This window comes from Oncorhynchus gorbuscha, linkage group LG14, assembly GCF_021184085.1.
Source record: "Oncorhynchus gorbuscha isolate QuinsamMale2020 ecotype Even-year linkage group LG14, OgorEven_v1.0, whole genome shotgun sequence".
NCBI classification, from domain to species: Eukaryota; Metazoa; Chordata; class Actinopteri; order Salmoniformes; family Salmonidae; genus Oncorhynchus; species Oncorhynchus gorbuscha.
The window spans coordinates 5,969,210-5,993,679 of NC_060186.1; the positions used below are offsets into that span (position 1 = coordinate 5,969,210).

General features: G+C 43.3%; 1 protein-coding gene across 2 annotated transcripts in view; it reads right to left on the reverse strand.

Annotated features, from left to right (window-relative positions):
• The window catches only part of zdhhc17 (zinc finger DHHC-type palmitoyltransferase 17), a 48,785-nt gene extending 28,591 nt beyond the window's left edge, over window positions 1-20,194 (reverse strand). Inside the window, exons 1-6 of one of the 2 annotated variants that reach the window (XM_046296846.1) lie at window positions 20,036-20,194; window positions 19,773-19,950; window positions 9,742-9,845; window positions 3,847-3,969; window positions 1,357-1,434; window positions 240-384 (exon numbers count right to left, since the gene is read on the reverse strand). In XM_046296846.1, coding sequence (XP_046152802.1) covers window positions 240-384; window positions 1,357-1,434; window positions 3,847-3,969; window positions 9,742-9,845; window positions 19,773-19,835 — 513 coding nt within the window. In that variant the 5' untranslated portion in view covers window positions 19,836-19,950; window positions 20,036-20,194. Of the gene's footprint in view, window positions 1-239; window positions 385-1,356; window positions 1,435-3,846; window positions 3,970-9,741; window positions 9,846-19,772 lie in introns of both variants that reach the window. The other variant, XM_046296847.1, reaches the window with a different exon arrangement.
• Window positions 20,195-24,470: the final 4,276 nt, after the last annotated feature.

The window sequence follows — 24,470 nt, forward strand, 5'->3', positions numbered from 1 at the left end:
TAAATATAACACAGGGGTGACGTCACAGTAAATCTAATGGACGCACGCTGCATCACCCCTCACCACTTGTGGAGATCTGAGAGGATTTCAGAGGTTTAAGAATTATGGTAATATCTCCACAATGCCCTCTAAAAGGCTAAGCAGGATTTGTACAATATTGCTTCCACCTATCAGCCTCTCAGATCTACACAAGTACACAGGAAGTAGGGGTTAGGGGCTCATTTGCAATTGGGACATACCTGTCCCTTGGCGATGAGGTAGGCCACGATGGAGGTGTGTCCGAACTGGGCAGCCAGGTGGACACAGCTGCAGCCCTCTCCGTCGATGAGCGAGGGGTCGGACCCATACTTCAGCAGCTGTACCACCATGGAGAGGTGGCCCTGTCTGTGGACACACACAACATCATTATGTTGATGAGCACAAGAACTAACTGGTATTACGTGATATTAGCATTTAGACATGTTTCTGTCTTGTTTAAAGGATCAATCTGTAACTTTCATCTGCAGCACAAAATAAACTAGCCCACCCCCCTTAATAACACCCCATTATTAACAGCATGAATGGACATGACAGATTGCACCAATAATAACTACATGTAAAGTCTCTGGGGGTTTTGTAGATAGGAAATGGTTTGAGTCGCCGAGCTGACGAGGTGAAGTCTGTCCATGTGCCCTTGAGCAAGGCACTGAACCCTAAATGCTTGTGTAAGTCACTCTGGATAAGATTGTCTGTTAAATGAATAAAATATAAATGAAACAGACACCACATCCAATTGAGAGATGTTTAATAAGAAGATTGATGCACTAGATACTTAACCAAACACAATCCTCAACATTGTAATTAAGTCCTTATATTCACAATACTACACATAAATCTCATATAGAAAGTGTCAGTGACCCGACAGATGGGCTCCACTCCCATCTACTGTGAAAGGTCACTATAGCAGGGAGGGGGGGCTGCAGACAAAGCCGTGAGGCCTGGCTAGGTATCAGGCCCCCGGCTAGGGATGGCTGCCCCCTGCTGATCATATGAATAATGCAGTAGAAAGCTCTCTGACAGGGGTGAGGACAGGCAGTACTGGGACTTCATACAACCCTGAAGGTCTCGTGTGATTCGGGGGGGAAAGGACTTCAGCAGAAACACGCCCTATGACACCCACACAGGGGAAAGGAGAGAGTCCACTTGAAACAACACCTCTACTTCGTACAGTATATAACCTTTCTCTCTAGATGGTCATATCTACAGATCAGCATTTCCAACAGGACCTAATGTTTTGGGACTGCTGGACAAGCTTGGTCCTGGAAAGCAGACTGAACCAGAGTCTGTTAATGCCTCATCTATTGTTGTCACTCTTACCTTGTGGCCCAATGCAGTGGTGTGGAGTTGAGGTCACCTCCCAACTGGTCCACCATCGCCCCCTTTGATATGTAGTACCTACACACAGCGGCAGAGTCACAAATACATTTAGCACTCACTCACTCACTCACTCACTCACTCAACTACAGGTGGTGAAAAGATTAGATTGTTGATGCAGTGAGATAAAACAGATGAACCAATTCAGTTTTATTGCCTCAGGATCTCCGGCAATATGGCGTTTTAAGAGGGTGTCTGCCTTCCAATGGAACGGATGGCTCAGACCTTAGCAGACATCCAGCAACATGTTCTCTCCTTCCTGCTATGTTGTATTAGAATGGTTTGGGATTCTATTCTTATACAGAGAGACCATGGTTCAGTGTTTCTGTACTGTACAGTGTGTGTGCAGCAGGACACCCCCCTGCAGCAGGACACCCCCCTGCAGCAGGACACCCCCCTGCAGCAGGACACCCCCCTGCAGCAGGACACCCCCCTGCAGCAGGACACCCCCCTGCAGCAGGACACCCCCCTGCAGCAGGACACCCCCCTGCAGCAGGACACCCCCCTGCAGCAGGACACCCCCTGCAGCAGGACACCCCCTGCAGCAGGACACCCCCTGCAGCAGGACACCCCTCTGCAGCAGGACACCCCCTGCAGCAGGACACCCCTGCAGCAGGACACCCCTCTGCAGCAGGACACCCCTCTGCAGCAGGACACCCCTCTGCAGCAGGACACCCCTCTGCACCACAATGGTAAACACAGCACAGTAGGATGGCTGCATTCACTCACACCTGGGTTCTCTTCACTAGGGACCAAACAGAAGCTAACAGGGAGGGACTAACTGAACTAGTCCAATAAGAACGCATTTTCTGATGCAAAATGTTTGCACTAATGTATTGGACCAATGCCAGCCTTTGTCCTGTGTGAGTATGTGTGTTTTCAGGACCATGTCCTGTGTGAGTATGTGTGTTTTCAGGACCATGTCCTGTGTGAGTATGTGTGTTTTCAGGACCATGTCCTGTGTGAGTATGTGTGTTCCAGGACCATGTCCTGTGTGAGTATGTGTGTTCCAGGACCATGTCCTGTGTGAGTATGTGTGTTCCAGGACCATGTCCTGTGTGAGTATGTGTGTTCCAGGACCATGTCCTGTGTGAGTATGTGTGTTCCAGGACCATGTCCTGTGTGAGTATGTGTGTTCCAGGACCATGTCCTGTGTGAGTATGTGTGTTCCAGGACCATGTCCTGTGTGAGTATGTGTGTTCCAGGACCATGTCCTGTGTGAGTATGTGTGTTCCAGGACCATGTCCTGTGTGAGTATGTGTGTTCCAGGACCATGTCCTGTGTGAGTGTGTGTTCCAGGACCATGTCCTGTGTGAGTATGTGTGTTCCAGGACCATGTCCTGTGTGAGTATGTGTGTTCCAGGACCATGTCCTGTGTGAGTATGTGTGTTCCAGGACCATGTCCTGTGTGAGTATGTGTGTTCCAGGACCATGTCCTGTGTGAGTATGTGTGTTCCAGGACCATGTCCTGTGTGAGTATGTGTGTTCCAGGACCATGTCCTGTGTGAGTATGTGTGTTCCAGGACCATGTCCTGTGTGAGTATGTGTGTTCCAGGACCATGTCCTGTGTGAGTATGTGTGTTCCAGGACCATGTCCTGTGTGAGTATGTGTGTTCCAGGACCATGTCCTGTGTGAGTATGTGTGTTCCAGGACCATGTCCTGTGTGAGTATATGTGTGTTCCAGGACCATGTCCTGTGTGAGTATGTGTGTTCCAGGACCAAGTCCTGTGTGTGGAGTATGTGTGTTCCAGGACCAAGTCCTGTGTGAGTATGTGTGTTCCTGTGTGAGTATGTGTGTTCCAGGACCAAGTCCTGTGTGAGTATGTGTGTTCCAGGACTAAGTCCTGTGTGAGTATGTGTGTTCCAGGACTAAGTCCTGTGTGAGTATGTGTGTTCCAGGACTAAGTCCTGTGTGAGTATGTGTGTTCCAGGACTAAGTCCTGTGTGAGTATGTGTGTTCCCAGGACTAAGTCCTGTGTGAGTATGTGTGTTCCCAGGACTATGTCCTGTGTGAGTATGTGTGTTCCAGGACTATGTCCTGTGTGAGTATGTGTGTTCCAGGACTATGTCCTGTGTGAGTATGTGTGTTTTCAGGACTATGTCCTGTGTGAGTATGTGTGTTTTCAGGACTATGTCCTGTGTGAGTATGTGTGTTTTCAGGACTATGTCCTGTGTGAGTATGTGTCTTTAGGGTTCTAGGACAGTATGCTTGCATGAGTTCCAGTCTGACTGGGAAATCCTTCTGATAAGAAACATTCCACAGGAGGGTGTTGGGAGAAGCATTTCACGTGTACATGTAAGTTTACTGCAACTCACGTGTAAGACAGCTGAATAGTGAGAGGAGGTCAAGGGCATTGGGTTATTCAGTGTGAGGCCTGTGTGTGTGTGTGACTGAGGTGTGTGAGTGTGAGGTCTGTGTGTGTCTCACTCACTTCACCAAGTCTATTCTATTGTTGATGGCGGCCCAGTGCAGGAGTGTGACATTCTCTTTGTCCGGCTGCTGAACGTCATAGCCTGCCTCCACCAGCTCTCTGCAGCGCTCAAAGATCCCATACCTGGAGAATGTAGGTAGACAAGGTGAGCATAGGGTCAACACACACACACGCTTCACCCACAACAGTATCCCTTGTCATAACAGCCTTCTGTCCTTAACAGAGCACATATCAGGAGGATGAAGCATCTTGATTTAGGTTCTTCTTCTTCAATAAAAGAAACACAAGGCCTTCTTTGTTTGTCAGTCAGACTATTCTACTCCAGAGGGAAACCTAGACCAATGTCTGCACTATATTCACATTCATGACAACATATTTATACAGTGCCTTCAGAAAGTATTCATAGTCCTTGACTTGTGTTAGACTGAATTCAAAATGGATTAAATAGATTTCTCACACATTTACACAGTGAAAACATGTTTTTATAAATGCATGCAAATTTATTTGATATGAAATAAAGAAATATCTAATTTACATAAGTATTCACACAATACATGTTTCAAACACATTTGACAGCAATTTCAGCTGTGAGTCTTTCTGGGTAAGTCTCTAAGAGCTTTCCACACCAACATTTTGCAACATTTTACACATTATTCTTTAAAAAAAATAGTTGTTTGTTGATCATTGCTAGACAACCATTTTCAGATCTTGCCGTCGATTTTCAAGTAAATTTATGTCAAAACTGTAACTCGGCCACTCAGGAACATCCATGGTTTTATTGGTAAGCAACTCCAGTGTAGATTTGGCCTTATGTTCTAGGTTATTGTCCTGCTGAAAGGTGAATTCATCTGTGTCTGGTGTGAAAGCAGACCAGGTTTTCCTCTAGGATTTTTCCTTTGCTTAGCTCCATTCCGTTTATTTTTTAATCCTGAAAAACTCCCCAGTCCTTAACAATTACAAGCATACCCATAACATGATGCAGCCACCACTATGCTTGAAAATGTGGAGAGTTGTACTTAGTAAAGTGTTGTTTTGGATTTGCCCCAAACACAAAATTGTATATTTCAGGCCAGAAAGTGAATTCATTTGTCATTTTTGTTGTTGCAGTATTACTTTAGTGCCTTGTTGCAAAACAGGATGCATGTTTTGGAATATTTTTATTCTGTACAGGCTTCCTTTTTACTCTGTCAATTAGGTTAGTATTGTAGAGTAAATACAATGTAGTTGATCCATCCTCAGTTCTCTGATCACAGCCATTAAACTCTGTTATAAAGTCCCCATTGGCCTCACATGCTGACTACACCACTCACGTGTGCGAGCGTTGCAAAATAAATGTAAATCAAATGTATTTATAAAGCCCTTCTTACATCAGCTGTTATCTCAAAGTGCTGTACAGCATCCCAGTCTAAAACCCTAAACAGCAAGCAATGCAAGTGTAGAAGCACGGTGGCTAGGAAAAACTCCCTAGAAAGGCCAAAACCTAGGAAGAAACCTAGAGAGGAACCAGGCTATGATGGGTGGCCAGTCCTTCTGGCTGTGCCGGGTGGATATTATAACAGAACATGGCCAAGATGTTCAAATGTTCATAAATGACCAGCAGGGTCAAATAATAATAATCAGGGTTGTTGTCGAGGGTGAAACAGGTCAGCACCTCAGGACATAAACCCACACTGCCCGCAAGTGCCAATGAGCGTTGTGAGAGAATTCTGCCCTGTTATACAAGTGACCACAGGAAACTTCTTTGGAGTATACACTTAGTCATGCGGAGTATACACTTAGTCATGCGGAGTATACACTTAGTCATGCGGAGTATACACTTAGTCATGCGGAGTATACACTTAGTCATGCGGAGTATACACTTAGTCATGCGGAGTATACACTTAGTCATGCGGAGTATACACTTAGTCATGCGGAGTATACACTTAGTCATGCGGAGTATACACTTAGTCATGCAGTATACACTTAGTCATGCGGAGTATACACTTAGTCATGCGGAGTATACACTTAGTCATGCGGAGTATACACTTAGTCATGCGGAGTATACACTTAGTCATGCGGAGTATACATTTAGTCATGCGGAGTATACACTTAGTCATGCGGAGTATACACTTAGTCATGCGGAGTATACACTTAGTCATGCGGAGTATACACTTAGTCATGCGGAGTATACACTTAGTCATGTGGAGTATACACTTAGTCATTTGGAGTATACACTTAGTCATGTAGAGTATACACTTAGTCATGAGTATACACTTAGTCATTTGGAGTATACACTTAGTCATTTGCAAGTAACACACTTAGTACAAAATATGGTGTTTTTCCTTTTTATCCCCTACTGAGGTTCACCCTGACCAAGGTGATGTCGCTTAACTTTAATACCAAATCAACTCAGAATTAATAGTTGCTAATAAACAGATATCTCTGCTAGGAGTTGTTCAGCTTATTGTTATTTGCAGTTAGTTTCCCAATCCTTCTTCCTCCTGTTAGTATCATGTGCCAGCAGAAGTAAGACTGGAACATAGTATCAACAGAAACTGAACGTATATTTTCAACACAGACATCTGATTTTTGTACAGTTGACCTCTTTGTGTACTTACGTCTCTACCACTGATTCTTCATCTCAAGCAAAACATTAAATCATTGTACTTTTGTAATTACAGGTGTTCATATAATGTACAGATATTATACAATTCCTTTCAAGTCAGTTCTATTTGTGACGCTGATCACGGTGCAAGTCCTGCCTCTCATCTCCTCATTGGTTTATAGAAGCAGATACCCACGTGCCATTTCCTCATTGGTTATACCCACGTGGGCGATTGAAAGACAACTGAGTTCGTCGGTCGTCGTGGTAATACTATGAAAGTTCAGATGCCGATCGCCATATAAAGTGCAAAGAAGAAAAAGCCTTGAATGAGGAGAGATGACAAGAAGAGGAACTTAAAACGTTCCACCTTCTCCACTACTGCCCCGTCGATGTGGATAAGGGGCTGCTCCACCACCTGATGTCACAGGAAGGACAAAAAGATCATCAAGGACAACAACCGCCCGAGCCACTGCCTGTTCACCCAGAAGACGAGGTCAGTACAGGTGCATCAAAGCAGGGACCGAGAGACTGAAAAACAGCTTCTATCTCAAGGCCATCAGACTGTTAAACAGCCATCACTAACATGGAGTGGCTGCTGCCAACATACTGACTCATCTCTAGCCACTTTAATAATAAAAAATTGGATGTAATAAATGTATCACTAGTCACTTTAAAAAAAATGTCACTTTATATAATGTTTACATACCCTACATTACTCATCTCATATGTATCTACTGCATCTCGCCTATGTCGTTCGGCCATAGCTCATCAATATATTTATATGTACATATTCTTAATCATTCCTTTACACTTGTGTGTATAAGGTAGTTGTGAAATTGTTAGATATTACTGCACGGTCAGAACTAGAAGCACAAGCATTTCGCTACACTCGCATTAACATCTGCTAACCATGTGTTTGTGACTAATAACATTTGATTTGGAAACGATTCGGTTCACTGTTTTATGTGTGGATTAATTGTCGGAGAAGAGGACCTTGTGCATTTCAGGTAAAATAACAACTCAATGTTTATATCCCAGGACAAATGAGCTAGCAACAGCAAGCTAGCTAGCTAAATTGCCATAAATGTTTAATGCTTTTAGACCTGTCCCCGAAATTAAAATCATTGGTTCAGAGTTTGTTTTGATATTTTAACCTGCGTGTCGTGATCGCGTTTGGTGTGGGGGGACAAAATCAATTGGTGCACGATGGCAGGTTTGGGTACGGTGTCATGGTGAAAATTTGAGCGGATTTTCTTCTCCGGCAACTGAGTTAGGAAGGACGCCTGTATCTTTGAGGTGACTGGGTGTAGATACCTCATCCAAAGTCTAATTAATTACCTCACCATACTCAAAGGGATATTCAATGTCTGTGTTTGAGGTGCCCTTCTTTGCCAAACATTGTAAAAACCTCCCTGGTCTTTGTGTTTGAATCGATTTCTAATATTCACTGCTCGACTGAGGGACCTTATAGACAAGTGTGTGTGTGGGGTACAGTGAGGAGGTAGTCATTCAAAAAGTAGCTTAAACACTATTATTGCCCCCAGAGTGAGTCCATGCAACTTATTATGGGACTTGTTGAGCACATGTTGACTCCTGAACTCATTTAGGCTTGCCATAACAAATTGATTCAAGACAATTCAGATTTTCATTTTTTATTAATTTGTAAAACATCTGATAACAAAATTCCACTGACATTATGGGGTATTGTGTGTGACAAAAAACTCATTTTAATCCATTTTAAATGCAGGCTGTATCATGTGTAAAAAGTCAATGGGTGCGAATACTTTGAAGGAACTGTGGTCATTCACCATTGGTCTGGATCATAGGGGAAGGAACGTTTCATAATACCATGTGAACACATTCATGGGGGAAGGGAAATCACAGGTAGTGCAGACTAGCTGATACATATCTGGTCCTGACGATGCCAGAACAAGGAAACAAGTCCAGGGAGGCTAGTAGTAAATCACACAGGAAATACATGTTCTGTTAGTGGTTTCCTGTGAGCGTCCATACTAGGGGCCTGTCTGTTACCCTATATGCAAACCAACTAGAGGGAGTATCGATAGCGGTGTAGTGTGAAGTTGCTCCTAGACACTGATCTTGAGCCAGTTTTGCATTTTCCCCACTAATGGTTAAGGTTAGGACTGGGGGAGGGGTAACAGATCCTAGATCTGAACCTAGGGGTACAGATTCACCCCGAAGCAGGGATTGATAGCCACTAGTCTGGAGCAGCGATATGACCTGGTGCAGGCATCGATAGACACTAGTCAACAGGTTCTCCCATCTCCACAGAGAAACTGGAGCTCTGTCAGAGTGACCATCAGGTTCTTGGTCACCTCCCTGACCAAGTCCCTTCTCCCCCGATTGCTCCGTTAGGCCGGCAGCCAGATCTAGGAAGATTCTTGGTGGTTCCAAACTTCTTCCATTTAAGAAGGATGGAGACCACTGTGTTCTTCGGGACCTTCAATTCTGCAGACATTCTTGGTACCCTTCCCCAGATCTGTGTCTCGACATAAACCTGTCTCGGAGATCCATGGACAATTCCTTCGACCTCATGGACAATTCCTTCTACCTTTTGCTCTGACATGCACTGTCATCTGTGGGACCTTATATAGACAGGTGTGTGCCTTTCCAAATCATGTCCAATCAATTTAATTTACCACAGGTGGACTCCAAACAAGTTGTAGAAACATCTCAAGGATGATCAATGGAAACATGATTCACCTGAGCTCAATTTTGAGACTCATAGCAAAGGGTCTGAATCAATAAATTATGTTTTTATAAATGTGCAAACATTTCTAAAAAGCTGTTTTCGCTTTATTATGTATTATGTGTAGATTGATGAAATGCCAGCTTCTCTTAGCCACATGTCTGGGGAGCTGCTTTGCATGGGACCGCAGGTAGGCTAGTGGATAGCGTTGGCCTAGTAACCAAAAGGTGGTAAGATCAAATCCCTGAGCTTACAAGGTAAAAATCTGTTGTTCTGCCCCTGAACAAGGCAGTTAACCCACTGTTCCGAGGCAGTCATTGTAAATAAGAATTTGTTCTTAACTGACTGACCTAGTTAAATAAAGGAAAAAGCAGTCAGACCTATGTGCTGGAGAACAACGTGGAGCCTGCAAATAATGTTTGCCCTGCTACACAAGTAAGATAACTATACCACAACAGGAAGTGTTTTTAAAACCAGTTATATTGCTTGTATACCAGCCCACATTGCTTGTATACCTTGAACCACACCGGCCAAGCTTTGCGCGCATACACACACATGCACACACACACACACGCGAGCACGGCGGTGCGTGGGTACTCACTGCGTGGCTTTGACGATGTCCCAGGTACTGTAGTCATCCACGTGGCTCTTGCGCCCCACATTCTCACTGTAGCCGTGGTTATAGTGACTCTGGGGCTTGAGTTCCTGTTGGGAGAGAAAAAAAACAGCAATGAGTTTCATCAATCCGTGCCTTGCCTGGACCCAGTGGGCCTACCCAGATGGCACAGCGTCATCTCACGAGAGCGATTGAATGAGCGACAGAAAGAGTTGGAGGAGGCTGTGTCGTGTTCTGATGGTGGGCAACAGTGAGCCGGGGCCGCCCACATAGGCCCTTCACATTCTTATTCGCCTCCACGGCAACGCCATGGCAACGTCATTTAACCTCCCCCCTCACCCCGAGAGGACTGCTGTACTGCTGCCTTGGTGACTGGTAAATACACATCACATCCCAGTTCTCACTCAGTCTCTATAACCTTTACTGAACAACACTATTGGTCCAGGAGAATGCAGTTAGGGTTTTCATAAAAGCATGAAACTTGGTTCACGTGTACAGTACTGACTGTAAAACAACCATAACAGGCCTATATATAGTCTAGATTCCTACTAAATCTATTTTCCAATGAAAGGCCCTGTGACAGACCCTGCGTCCTGTCCAGGGGGTGTGCTTGTACGTCAAGCTGCCCCACACTACACACTCAGGATATGGGCTCCTGCTCACTTGTCCAAGGCTCACTTCCTACAGAATGTGAGGTATAATTTTACAGCCCGACAGCCATTCCATATCTAACATCCATAGGACCTACACATTCCTTCAATACTAAATGTACAAAATACTTGGTTAACCGCTCTTGGGTAGGGGGCAGTATTTTTTACGTCCGGATGAAAAGCGTGCCCAAAGTAAACTGCCTGTTACTCAAGTCCAGAAGGATATGCATTTAATTGGTAGATGTGGATAGAAAACTCTAAAGTTTCTAAAACTGTTAAAATAATGTCTGTGAGTATAACAGAACTGATATGGCAGGTGAAATTTTTCTCCAGTAAAGACAATAACGATTCTCAGTCTTAAATTGTATCGTTTATTTACGTATTAGGGTACCTAAGGTTTGATTATAAACGTTGTTTGACTTGTTTGGAAAAGTAGTAATGTTTGGGAATCAATTTGTATGCATTTTGTTTGAGGGAAACGGTGGATTATTGACTGAAGCGGGCCAGCTAAACTGAGTTTTTATGGATATAAAAAGGACATTATCGAACAAACGGACCCTCTGTGATGAAACTGGGACCTTTTGAAGTGCTAACAGAAGAAGATCATCAAAGGCATTTATTACCTCGCTATTTCTGACTTTCGTGGCACACCTGCCTGGTTGGAATGTGTTTTTCATGCTTTAGTATGCAGGGCGCCGTCCTCAGACAATCGATTTTGGGTTAATGATGAATCATATAGACCTACAGCAGACTATAAGGATACTGGGTTAATGATGAATCATATAGACCTACAGCAGACAATGGATACTGGGTTAATGATGAATCATATAGACCTACATCAGACTATAAGGATACTGGGTTAATGATGAATCATATAGACCTACAGCAGACTATAAGGATACTGGGTTAATGATGAATCATATAGACCTACAGCAGACTATAAGGATACTGGGTTAATGATGAATCATATAGACCTACAGCAGACAATGGATACTGGGTTAATGATGAATCATATAGACCTACATTAGATTACAAGGATACTGGGTTAATGATGAATCATATAGACCTAGAGCAGACTATAAGGATACTGGGTTAATGATGAATCATATAGACCTACAGCAGACTATAAGGATACTGGGTTAATGATGAATCATATAGACCTACAGCAGACTATAAGGATACTGGGTTAATGATGAATCATATAGACCTACAGCAGACAATAAGGATACTGGGTTAATGATGAATCATATAGACCTACAGCAGACAATGGATACTGGGTTAATGATGAATCATATATACCTACATTAGATTACAAGGATACTGGGTTAATGATGAATCATATAGACCTACAGCAGACTGTAAGGATACTGGGTTAATGATGAATCATATAGACCTACAGCAGACTATAAGGATACTGGGTTAATGATGAATCATATATACCTACAGCAGACTATAAGGATACTGGGTTAATGATGAATCATATAGACCTACAGCAGACTATAAGGATACTGGGTTAATGATGAATCATATAGACCTACAGCAGACTATAAGGATACTGGGTTAATGATGAATCATATAGACCTACAGCAGACTATAAGGATACTGTGTTAATGATGAATCATATAGACCTACATTAGATTATAAGGATACTGGGTTAATGATGAATCATATATACCTACATTAGATTATAAGGATACTGGGTTAATGATGAATCATATAGACCTACAGCAGACTAAGGATACTGGGTTAATGATGAATCATATAGACCTACAGCAGACTGTAAGGATACTGGGTTAATGATGAATCATATAGACCTACAGCAGACTAAGGATACTGGGTTAATGATGAATCATATAGACCTACAGCAGACTATAAGGATACTGGGTTAATGATGAATCATATATACCTACAGCAGACTATAAGGATACTGGGTTAATGATGAATCATATAGACCTACAGCAGACTAAGGATACTGGGTTAATGATGAATCATATAGACCTACAGCAGACTATAAGGATACTGGGTTAATGATGAATCATATAGACCTACAGAAGGCTATACGGATTCAAATCTGATGGGAAAAACACTTGGTAGTCAGTTAATGAGGGGTAAGGATTATAACAAGATCATTAAATATGTATAGTAATCTCCACATTGCAGATGAGCTGAAGGCAGTCAATGACCTTGGACCACAGAAGGTATTTGGCTCTGGTGACAGACAATGCTGCGAACATGAAGGCTGCTTGGTCTAAAGTGGAGGATTCCTACCCTCACATCACACCCATTGGCTGTGCTGCTCATGCATTGAATCTGCTCCTCGATGGCATCATGGCACTGAAAACAATGGATACACTCTACAAGAGTCCCAAGTAAACAGTTAGGTATGTGAAGAGTCATCAAGTTATAGCAGCAATCTATCTCACCATGCAAAGTGAGAAGAATAAGAGCTCCACATTGAAGCTGCCCAGCAACACCCGGGGGGTGGTGTTGTCATCATGTTTGACAGTCCCCTGTAGGGGAAGGAGTGTCTCCAAGAAATGGCCATATCACAGTCTGCCGATATGGACAGCCCCGTCAAGAGGATCCTCATGGATGATGTATTTTGGGAGAGAGTGGTACGCAGCCTGAGACTCCTGAAAGACAATGCCATCCTGTCTGATGTTCAGACTCTGCTTGCAGATGTCAGAGTAGAAATCCATACTGCCCTGCCCACATCACTGTTGCTCCAAGCAGAGGAAACTGCAGTTCTGAAATACATCAAAAAGCATTTAGACTTCTGCCTGAAGCCCATACCCACCGCAGCGTACATGCTGGACCCCAAGAATGCTGGAGCATCCTGTCTGGTGCGGAGATCAACAAGGCCTATGGTGTCATCACTACCATGTCTCGCCACCTTGGCCTGGATGAGGGCAAGGTTCTTGGCAGTCTGGCAAAGTACACTTCCAAGCAAGGGCTTTGGGATGGAGATGTGATATGGCAGTCGTGCCAACATCTCATCAGAGCGCAACTGGTCCTTGTTTGGGAACACAGACACCAAAGCACGCAACAGGCTGACCAATACCAGGGTTGAAAAATTGGTGGCCATCCGGGAAAATTTGAGGCTTTTTGAACCTGACAACGAGCCATCCTCAACAAGGTTGGAAAGTGACAGTGAAGATGAGGCCTCAGAGTCTGATGTTCAAGAGGTGGACATTGAGGAGGTCCAGGGAGAAGACATGAAGCCTGAGAGGAAGACAACCAAAGCTTTAGTTTCTACACTATCATTTTACAGATGTATGTTGAAAACATTTTTGGTAAATGCGATGGATCATTGGGGATCATTCAGTATTCCCTTTTTTTGTTGTTCAGTGAAATCATCCCATGTGAAGAGTCAACTCATTTAATTAAAGTTCAATCCGTAACTAAATTGTTTTTAACATTTCTATTGTAAGGATTAAATCATTTCTACTTATAAGATAAATGTTTATGTTTGTCTCCATATGATATGGTAAATGTATTCAATACAAAAAACATTAAAACGGTACTAATATTAATTTGCATTCATTTCCTTTAACTCCCATATATTCCTGTTAATTCCCACGGAAAGTTTCCACCTCTGAATATTCCCCAAACTGTGCAACCCTACCTCTGACATAACAATAACAATAATAATATGCCATTTATCTGATCAAAGCAACTAGTGCGTTCGTAGTGCGTTAGTAGTGTGTTAGTAGTGTGTTCATAGCCTTCCTTTTCTTACGGGTGGCCCCAGTGTGTATCGAACGCACGACCCTGGCGTTGCAAGAGCCACACTCTACCAAGGGAGCTACACATGACCATAAGGTATCAAACTTGTTAATTGAAAACAATGGAAGCCAAACGATGGCCTGAGGGAGAACAGAGCTAGGTATGGGAAACACTAGCTTATAGTAAGTCTTCATCATAATAGCTACAGCCACAAAGAGTGGAATTCTGGTGAGTATGCCAGAATCACACTCAGGAGAGGTATTTTTTAAACCACCAATATGCTTTTGGCAAGGTACGGATTGGGACAGTTTCATGCACTGTTATGTCGTTGACAGCGGTAAGTAACATGATCTGATGATGATCTGATGATTTGAAATAATGCTGAGAAACAGGTCCAAGCAACTTCTTCCAGGAACAGAGAGATGTTATTTTGCTGGTGAGGCCATAACAGCCTGTCTCTCTGATCTAGCAGCAACTACATTATCTGACGAAGTGGAGGATGGCTTGGCAATACAACAAACCCCTAAAGACAGAGCAAAACTGTTAGGGCTATTTTAGGCCAGTAGCCAATGATATGATCATGTCATCCTCCAACCATGGATGTTAGCTAAGGGACAAGGGGGCTTGACGAAGGGCCTCAAAGATAGCCAGGAGTGAGCGGTGAGAGGCACTAAGGGTGCCTGAAGCCACCCATGCTCAATCAGTCCTGCAGCATGTCACTGGAGTTACACTGGAGTAGTGTGAAGTGCTGAACCAGCTCTCCTTACATGACAGTGAGAGAAACACAAGGTAGACAGTCAGCATGCCAGGGGTGTATTCACCACGGGGCGGCAGGGTAGCCTAATGGTTAGAGCGTTGGACGAGTAACCGGAAGGTTGGAAGTTCAAACCCCCAAGCTGACATGGTACAAATCTGTCGTTCTGCCCCTGAACAGGCAGTTAACCCACTGTTCCTAGGCAGTCATTAAAAATAAGAATTTGTTCTTAACTGACTTGCCTAGTTAAATAAAGGTAAAATAAATTGTATTATATTAAGTTAAAAAAGTGTTCATTCAGTATTGTTGTAATTGTCATTATTACAAATACATTTAAAAAATATATATATTTTTATTTTTAAAATCGGACGATTAAATCGGTAATGGCTTTTTTGGTCCTCCAATAATCGATATCGGCGTTGAAAAATCACTCGGTCGACCTCTAATCCAGTTGACTCACCATTTGAATCTTGTCTGTTTGAAGAAGCAGTGATCAAGGAGGTTCTCAGTCAATAAGGACATATGGCAGGCTCATCCCAGGGGACGGTGTCATACGCCCAGATCTAAAAATAAGCTACAAAAAAAACTAACCTAAATGTAGACTATGGAATCGCATGGCTTTGTATTAGCTGCAGTATCCCCATGAGTTAATGTGCTCCTCTTCAGTTTAGTGTCAGATTTTAGGCTAGCAAAAAAACAAAAACTAAATGACATAAGTTTCATTCAGAGTACAGGTCTGTGATGTGCCTGTATTGCTATCTTTACAAGTTAGCTCAAATCATTTAGTCAACTAGGGTATTTGCCATCATCTGTAGCCTGTAGTTTGTAAATACAATCTCTGGATCCAGACTTCATCACCAACACTTTAAATACATCCCACCATTTGTTGCACCTGACCCATTGACAGAAGCTTGTTCAGGGCAGAGGACATGTTTCCTTGCCCATTGTAGAGTACATCTGACCCACTCATAATCTATTGAAGCTGCTGCTACATCCTTTCAGTAGCTAGGGGTTGCCACCAGATGAGGTCCGAAAGCACAGAGAGGATAAGGCTTCACCAACCACAGTGGACAGGCCCAATCTAAACCATCTGAAATGAAGGCCATTTATTTTGTATTACTACTTCAATAGTCACACAGTTTCATTTAATGGGAGGACAATGGCTGATTGAGAGAGGATGCTACCTGGACTGGAGAACTTTTATGTTTAAGAAGCAACTATAAAGGATAGCAAAGAGAAACAGACTCCGTTTTCTACATTATCTCTGTGCCGTCTATTGCCTCCATCGACGTTATGAATCCAGCAATGGAGCAAGATTCTGTAGTTGTTCTATTCAAAAACAATAATTTGCATGTTTAAACTGGGTCAGGAGCCTAGGAGTTAGGCTGCATCCCAAAAGGCTCCCTATATAGCCTAGTGCACTACCTTTGACCAGGGCCCGTATGGCTCTGGTCCAAAGTAGGGAATAGGGAGCCATTTGGGACACAGACTATATCTGTGGCTGACAGTCAGACAAACAAAATCAACAATAGGAAAGATTGCAAAAGAGGCTGAAATTCATGAGAAGACATGTTTAATGAGATTCAGAGGGGAAAACACAGGCCTAGACAGAGAGAATAAGTGAACTTGCATATCAAACGGTCGTATCCAAGGGTAGCTTATTGATGTGCATCTCTCTGGGACTCCCTAGAGTACACCAGATGTTCACCACAAAACTGAGCAGGTGGATGGTGGTGGGGTCATGTGGCACTTGAATTTCACACGTCTCTCTATTAGAGATCAACGAGAGAACAGTAAAGGCTTCTCATTCAAATAAAACAAATCAGGGAGACGGGCCATAAATGTACAGCCTATATCAGAGATGCAAAACATTTAGGCCTAGTCTATGCTGCATTAGTGGAGATGGCTTTTCCACAAAGCTCTGTGACTCAAAAGCCACATGACAGCTAAGCTTTGGAGGAATCTGAAAAAGCATTTTGTCAACCTTCTGGAATTCAGACCAGGGCACTAAGCCTGAAGGCTCTTTAACAGCAGCAACAAGGTTGAGGCAACAGGCATAGCCCAACACTATTCTTCACAACCCGAGAAAGTGTAACCTCTATCCAGAGATTAACCAACGTGAGTGCAGGTGACTGTGTATTTATGGTACACTGCATCATCTGGATGTGTGTGCAACAGAAGTTCAACATTCACCTTCTGCTACCATTTCTGTCAAGCCGTCTACAAATACAGTTTGACATATAGGTTGGAGAAATCCAGCGTACGCACCACACAGAACGCACTACTACTGCCTCTGTATTTGTCTTGCGTTGCAGAGGCAGTAGTAGTGCGTTCTGTGTGGTGCGTACGCTGGATTTCTCCAACCTATATGTTGGAAATAAATGTATTTCTGGTGTGACAAATGGCAATGACGCTGTCATCGAGGCGTAATGCTTCCTCTACTTTGACAAGAGACAGTTACAGCCTGAGGGCTCTGGAGCAGGCTCTGTCACAGACAGCCTGCCATAGGCCTAACACTGCTCATTCCAATCACACATGACCAAGAGTGGAATACTGCAACGATAGATAGACGAGTCATGCAAGAGATTTGTACCAAGGGAACATGGGACATATGGCAGTTTTCCAAGCAGTCAATGTCCCACCGCCATCATGAAGTCAAGATATCAACACAGGGCTGTCCATCTTCAACAAACGGCTTGGATTTGTGAGGAGCCGAGCTGCAGTCTTACTGAAATAAGGTAATTAGTCCACATATAAGAGCAGTACAAGTCCCATGAAGCCTAAGAAAGATCACAAGTCCGTTGGGGCTCAGTTGGTAGAGCATGTCGCTTGCAACACCAAGGATCAGGGGGTTTGATTCCCGCTGGGATAAACAAAAATGTGTCTACTAAAAGGAATATATTAATATGTATTATTAGGCTACATACTACAAATCACATAGATAATAGCCAATGAGCAGAACACTACATAATTCTGTGTTTAGGTCGTCTATCACTACAGCAACACCCAACCCTCCGCAGGTTAAACGTGCTTTATGGTTTCAGATTTCACCCTCTCCTAACTGGCATGCTGTTGTTTAATTCCGCAGCAGAGTTGGCTGTCGGTTGAGTGTCTGATGGGATTTTAATGCAAGGAGACATTGGTTTCGGTTACCCTCCTTCTCCCCTCAGGCCCAGCTGCCCTCTGCCTGACCACAGGCTAAATCTAAGCTATGCAGTGTCACACTACGTATAGAATTCAGGAATTGTGACATCATGTCAAAAGAGCTTGCATAACCAATAAATGGAGAGGAATGAGGCTTGACATATCAAAAACTCATTAAGCGCAAGAGTAAGAAAAAGAGACGCATCAGGCAAAAGTAACACAAATTGGCAGGAACTTGGTGTGAGTCTAATACCAGGAAAATTGTATTTTCTTTCAAATATTATTTTCAGTCAGTGTGTTTTAAGTGTGTGGGTTTGCCAAATTATTTACAAAAGGCAAGATGGCACTATTTAATGCCCATTGGTTGTCTTTCAAATATGTGCTTTTTCAAATAAATGACTGTTTCTGTGGCTTGCTGCCAGCACCAGATTGAAAACTTTGTACTTTTTGCACCAAGACAAGAGGGGGAAATAAGCTTCAAACACCATGTGGTGTAACAGGTTGGCCAACACAAGTGAGTTAGTAAACCGTGAATAATTTAGTGACAGGTCCTCTGTACTGGCCCATTCTTAAAAAACACATCTAATGTTTGTTAATCAAGTAACAGTGGCCTGAAACAAGTTCAATGTTGTATTCCATGTTGTTGGTATCCTTTCACTCCAAATAGTCAAATGCATTTCGACAACAAATAAATAAGGCAGCTAATTTTGAAGACTGAGCCAAAGGCAATTTGCCCGACCACATTTAATAGGCTATATGAACAAAAATGCCAAATGACATGCTCAACTCTTACTAAATTCTGTGAATAAGTCTTAGGTGCTGTATAAATTAGCCCAGCAGTAATCCAGCGGCCAGCACTCAAATAAATAGTAACGTTAGATGCTAGCTCGCTGTACTATTCTCAGCAGTCACAATGGATGCATTTCGGCCCCAAAGCCGATCTGCACACAGATAAGGCCCAAATATTATTGTCAGATCTGAATTTATTTGGAATAAAGCTACAACATGAATGTAATTATTGTATCACATTCACAACATTCAAGTGTTTATTCCTGTGCTATGGGCTAAACATATCTAGCTTTAGGGCTGACTAGCTACCAGCAAGAACAATCATTAGCTAGCTATTTTGTTAGCCCTAACTTGCTAACCTAGCTAGCAACTAAACCATTAATGCGTTCATATGGCTAAATGTAAATAGGCTGAATGTTGGCCAAGGACAGGGAAGTTTAATGCAATTGACGTTGCTTGACAAATACTGTCACTGACATGGCTAGCCTCGCTAACTTCACTGCGAGGCCCGCGCCCATCTCTGTTTGCATGCTAACGTTGCCATCACCGACCAAGCAACATGACATTTCAGCACAAGTCATTATTCGGGCTGCAGCAAAGCCCTGCTTTTTTGACGACAATAAACCAGTTCAGCATAACTACCTACGATCTCGTGTTCGGTAATTCTGTTATTTTCAAGGTAGCGTATCTGTTGGGCACAATAAACAACCCAAGCATGTCGTCTGATTTACTAGATTCAATAACACCTTCAGCAAAATTAGCTGGCTAGCTAACATGCTATTACGCAGCAGGGGAAAACCTGACATGTATTTGGTGGTAGCTGCCCTCCCGATGAGGGAGGCATCGTGGTTCTCCCAAAACACGGCGAATTTATACGGTTTGGTAGATTCCGACATGTACAAGATCCACCCTCGTTATAACCCAGTGCAAAGATGCAGGGCCAAGCACCTTACCTCTGGATGGAGAATAGGGACACAGCCAGCTTCTTTCTCATATTCATCCATAACGTCAGCCATCTTGGTGGTCAATCTCGCCAAGCATTATGGGACACAACGCTCTGTAGAAACAAACAGGAGGATCGGACGTTCGGTCAAAGCGATGCTCGAGGCTCACAAACCGTCCAGCGATTTTCTGGGGATACATTGATGTTGCATTACGTCATTGTGTCACATCGTCGTTTTGGTATAATTCTGTATCGGGTCATGCATATCAATACCTCTAGGTTAAGTCATGAAAGGAGGTCGGTACCCACATGTAAAGCCATTTGAGGTGTAATTGTTGTAGCATGCTGTTATTCTAACACACTCTATGCCTGACACGAAACAACGTTATGATTCAGATATGTGCGCGCATGGACGACCTTGAACGCTAATATTCCCCACGGTGTTGCAGCTGTATGGTCTGTACGAGAAATTGCGTCACATTTTTTTTAAACGTTCCTATTTACTAAATAAATATTTATGTATTTTACAGTAATCTTGAGTAGTATTAACATCATGACTAATACTGTTATGGCTATACATATTTTAAAATAGGTTTGGAAAAGCAGTTAATGTACTGTATAACCGTTAGTTAGTTAGGCTACTTCCAAGATGTAAACAAAAAAAATCCCTACCAAAATTAACCCTACGTAAATATATGCAATGGTATGTTTGCTTCCATAAAGTTTCTGTGCAATATATACCTCAGTGGTGCAATATGTATGAAATATTTGTATTTTTCGAAGGGACCGTGCTACATTAGCCTGATACCAGTCGAGCTATTCCACTCCATGCCACTGCTTGACTGGTCTTTCGGCAATCTCAACGTTCAATATGCAGCCGGATTTACGGCTCAGTTAGTTGTTGATTGATAATTGGAAACAACAGCCATGACAACAATATGGTACATGGGTGTGCGCAAATTTGGAGCAATATAGAATTCGAATTTTAAGAATAACAACAACAAACAAGACCGTTACGACCTGCTGCGGTAATTCCCTTGTGAGAAGGCAGTGTCAATGTAATGTCATGTTGTTCAAAGTGGCTAGAGCGGACTCTGTAATGAGAGAGAAATAATGATACGGAAAATATTAGCCTACAAGATTCAATCGAGCTATGTTTGCTTCAGTTGCATCCTATTAATTCGAGGAATGAAGCGCAAAACTGGCACCTGTCGTCATTCCTCGCACATATGCTGACCATCATGACCTAATACATGTTTTACCATTTGTTATGCTCATTTCATTTGCATTATTTGTCCCTCCTCTCTTATTGAGAGATGGAGTCCAGACCGGCTCCTACTTTCTAAATGGGCGTAGAGAGAATTAGTAATATCTCTCTCTCTCACACACTAAAAGGACCTATCAATCAAAGCCACCAGCGCACCTCAAGACACACAAATCACATTTCTCCTTTCCTAAAAACGTATTCAAAACATATGCTCACCTTCACATGTTGGCTGTAATCCATCAGAAAGTAGGCCTAGGCAGCATTATAGCACAATGTTCAAATCATGTATTTAAATGAATTGACAAGGAGAGACAGCTATGGTATTACTGGAGACGTTGGTTCTATAATTTGTATCCAAGCATGTGCCTTATTCCAGAGGACTTTTTCTAAACTGCCCCCTGTAATTCTTTATTTTTTTCTCACTCAGTTGAGTCTGACGGAAGCCTTGGGGTTTTTATTCTAGGCGTGAAGATATTCCTCCAACATGTTCAGGGAAGTCAGGAACCAATACACGCAGTCAGTCAGGAAAGCTAAGGCCAGCTTCTTCAGGCAGAAGTTTGCATCCTGTAGCTCCAACTCCAAAAAGTTCTGGGACACTGTGAAGTCCATGGAGAACAAGAGCACCTCCTCCCAGCTGCCCACTGCACTGAGGCTAGGTAACACGGTCACCACCGATAAATCCTTTGATTATCGAAAACTTCAACAAGCATTTCTCAACGGCTGGCCATGCCTTCCGCCTGGCTACTCCAACCTCGGCCAACAGCTCCCCCCCCCCCCCCCCGCAGCTCCTCGCCCAAGCCTCTCCAGGTTCTCCTTTACCCAAATCCAGATAGCAGATGTTCTGAAAGAGCTGCAAAACCTGGACCCGTACAAATCAGCTGGGCTTGACAATCTGGACCCTCTATTTCTGAAACTATCCGCTGCATTTGTCACAACCCCTATTACCAGCCTGTTCAACCTCTCTTTCATATCGTCTGAGATCCCCAAGGATTGGAAAGCTGCCGCAGTCATCCCCCTCTTCAAAGGGGGGAGACACCCTGGACCCAAACTGTTACAGACCTATATCCATCCTGCCCTGCCTATCTAAGGTCTTCGAAAGCCAAGTCAACAAACAGGTCACTGACCATCTCGAATCCCACCGTACCTTCTCCGCTGTGCAATCTGGTTTCCAAGCCGGTCACGGGTGCACCTCAGCCACGCTCAAGGTACTAAACAATATCATAACCGCCATCGATAAAAGAAAGTACTGTGCAGCCGTCTTCATCGACCTTGCCAAGGCATTCGACTCGGTCAATCACCATATTCTTATCGGCAGACTCAGTAGCCTCGGTTTTTCGGATGACTGCCTTGCCTGATTCACCAATTACTTTGCAGACAGAGTTCAGTGTGTCAAATCGGAGGGCATGCAGTCCGGTCCTCTGGAAGTCTCTATGGGGGTGCCACAGGGTTCAATCCTCGGGCCGACTCTTTTTTCTGTATATATCAATGATGTTGCTCTTGCTGCGGGCGATTCCCTGATCCACCTCTACACAGACGACACCATTCTATTTACTTCCGACCCGTCCTTGGACACTGTGCTATCTAACCTCCAAACGAGCTTCAATGCCATACAACACTCCTTCCGTGGCCTCCAACTGCTCTTAAACGCTAGTAAAACCAAATGCATGCTTTTCAACCGTTCGCTGCCTGCACCCGCACGCCTGACCAGCATCACCACACTGGATGGTTCCAACCTTGAATATGTGGACATCTATAAGTACCTAGGTGTCTGGCTAGACTGCAAACTCTCCTTCCAGACTCATATCAAACATCTCCAATCGAAAATCAAATCAAGAGTCGGCTTTCTATTCTGCAACAAAGCCTCCTTCACTCACGCCGCCAAACTTACCCTAGTAAAACTGACTATCCTACCGATCCTCGACTTCGGCGATGTCATCTACAAAATTGCTTCCAACACTCTACTCAGCAAACTGGGTGCAGTTTATCACAGTGCCATCCGTTTTGTCACTAAAGCACCTTATACCACCCACCACTGCGACTTGTACGCTGTAGTCGGCTGGCCCTCGCTACATATTCGTCGCCAGACCCACTGGCTCCAGGTCATCTACAAGTCCATGCTAGGTAAAGCTCCGCCTTATCTCAGTTCACTGGTCACGATGGCAACACCCATCCGTAGCACGCGCTCCAGCAGGTGTATCTCACTGATCATCCCTAAAGCCAACACCTCATTTGGCCGCCTTTCGTTCCAGTACTCTGCTGCCTGTGACTGGAACAAATTGCAAAAATCGCTGAAGTTGGTGACTTTTATCTCCTTCACCAACTTCAAACATCTGCTATCTGAGCAGCTAACCGATCGCTGCAGCTGTACATAGTCTATCGGCAAATAGCCCACCCATTTTTACCTACCTCATCCCCATACTGTTTTTATTTATTTACTTTTCTGCTCTTTTGCACACCAATATCTCTACCTGTACATGACCATCTGATCATTTATCACTCCAGTGTTAATCTGCAAAATTGTAATTATTCGCCTACCTCATGCCTTTTGCACACAATGTATGTAGACTCCACTTTTTTTTCTTCCTCTTGTGTTATTGACTTGTTAATTGTTTACTCCATGTGTAACTCTGTGTTGTCTGCTCACACTGCTATGCTTTATCTTGGCCAGGTCGCAGTTGCAAATGAGAACTTGTTTTCAACTAGCCTACCTGGTTAAATAAAGGTGAAATAAATAAAAATGTTTAGACGATAAAAAGCTACAATGATCACTCGTGCATGGCTGACAAATGATTTGGTGTCCCCATAAGTCTAATATTTAAATTGAGGAAAGGTGACGATAATCATTATTTTAAAGATCCACGTTAGACGTCCCTCGTAAAGAATATAGGCCCCCCATTCTGCTGGTGTGAGCTGTTGGCGCACTTGCGCTTGATATGTGTTTATTGATGAGAAAGTGCCATTTCCCAAAAATGACCTTAGTGGGTAATGGAGATCTACGTCAACAGCCAGGGTTTCATTAAACAGGCCTAGGCATTATACTTTTTTTTTTATTGCACATTTAATTAAATTGTCGTATGTGGCGATGTTCAACTTCAATTCGTTGGCACAAAACATGTGTCAGACAAAATATAGTTTTTGTCTCTTGCTTGTGTAACAGCATAAATTTAGACCGTCCCCTCCAGGGACCCTCTGCACACATCAACAACAGTCACCCACGAAGCAAGGGGAACCACTACTTCACTACCCTTAAATGCTTACTTTACAATGCCGTTCAGAAAATATTTACTAAATAAAGTTTTTTTTTAATCACATCAAAAAGTAACACAATAAAATGACATAACGATAACGAGGCTATATACGGCGGTACCGGTACCGAGTCAATGTGCGGGGGTACAGGCTAATCGAGGTAATGTATATAGGCTAGCATTCGAATGGTGGATT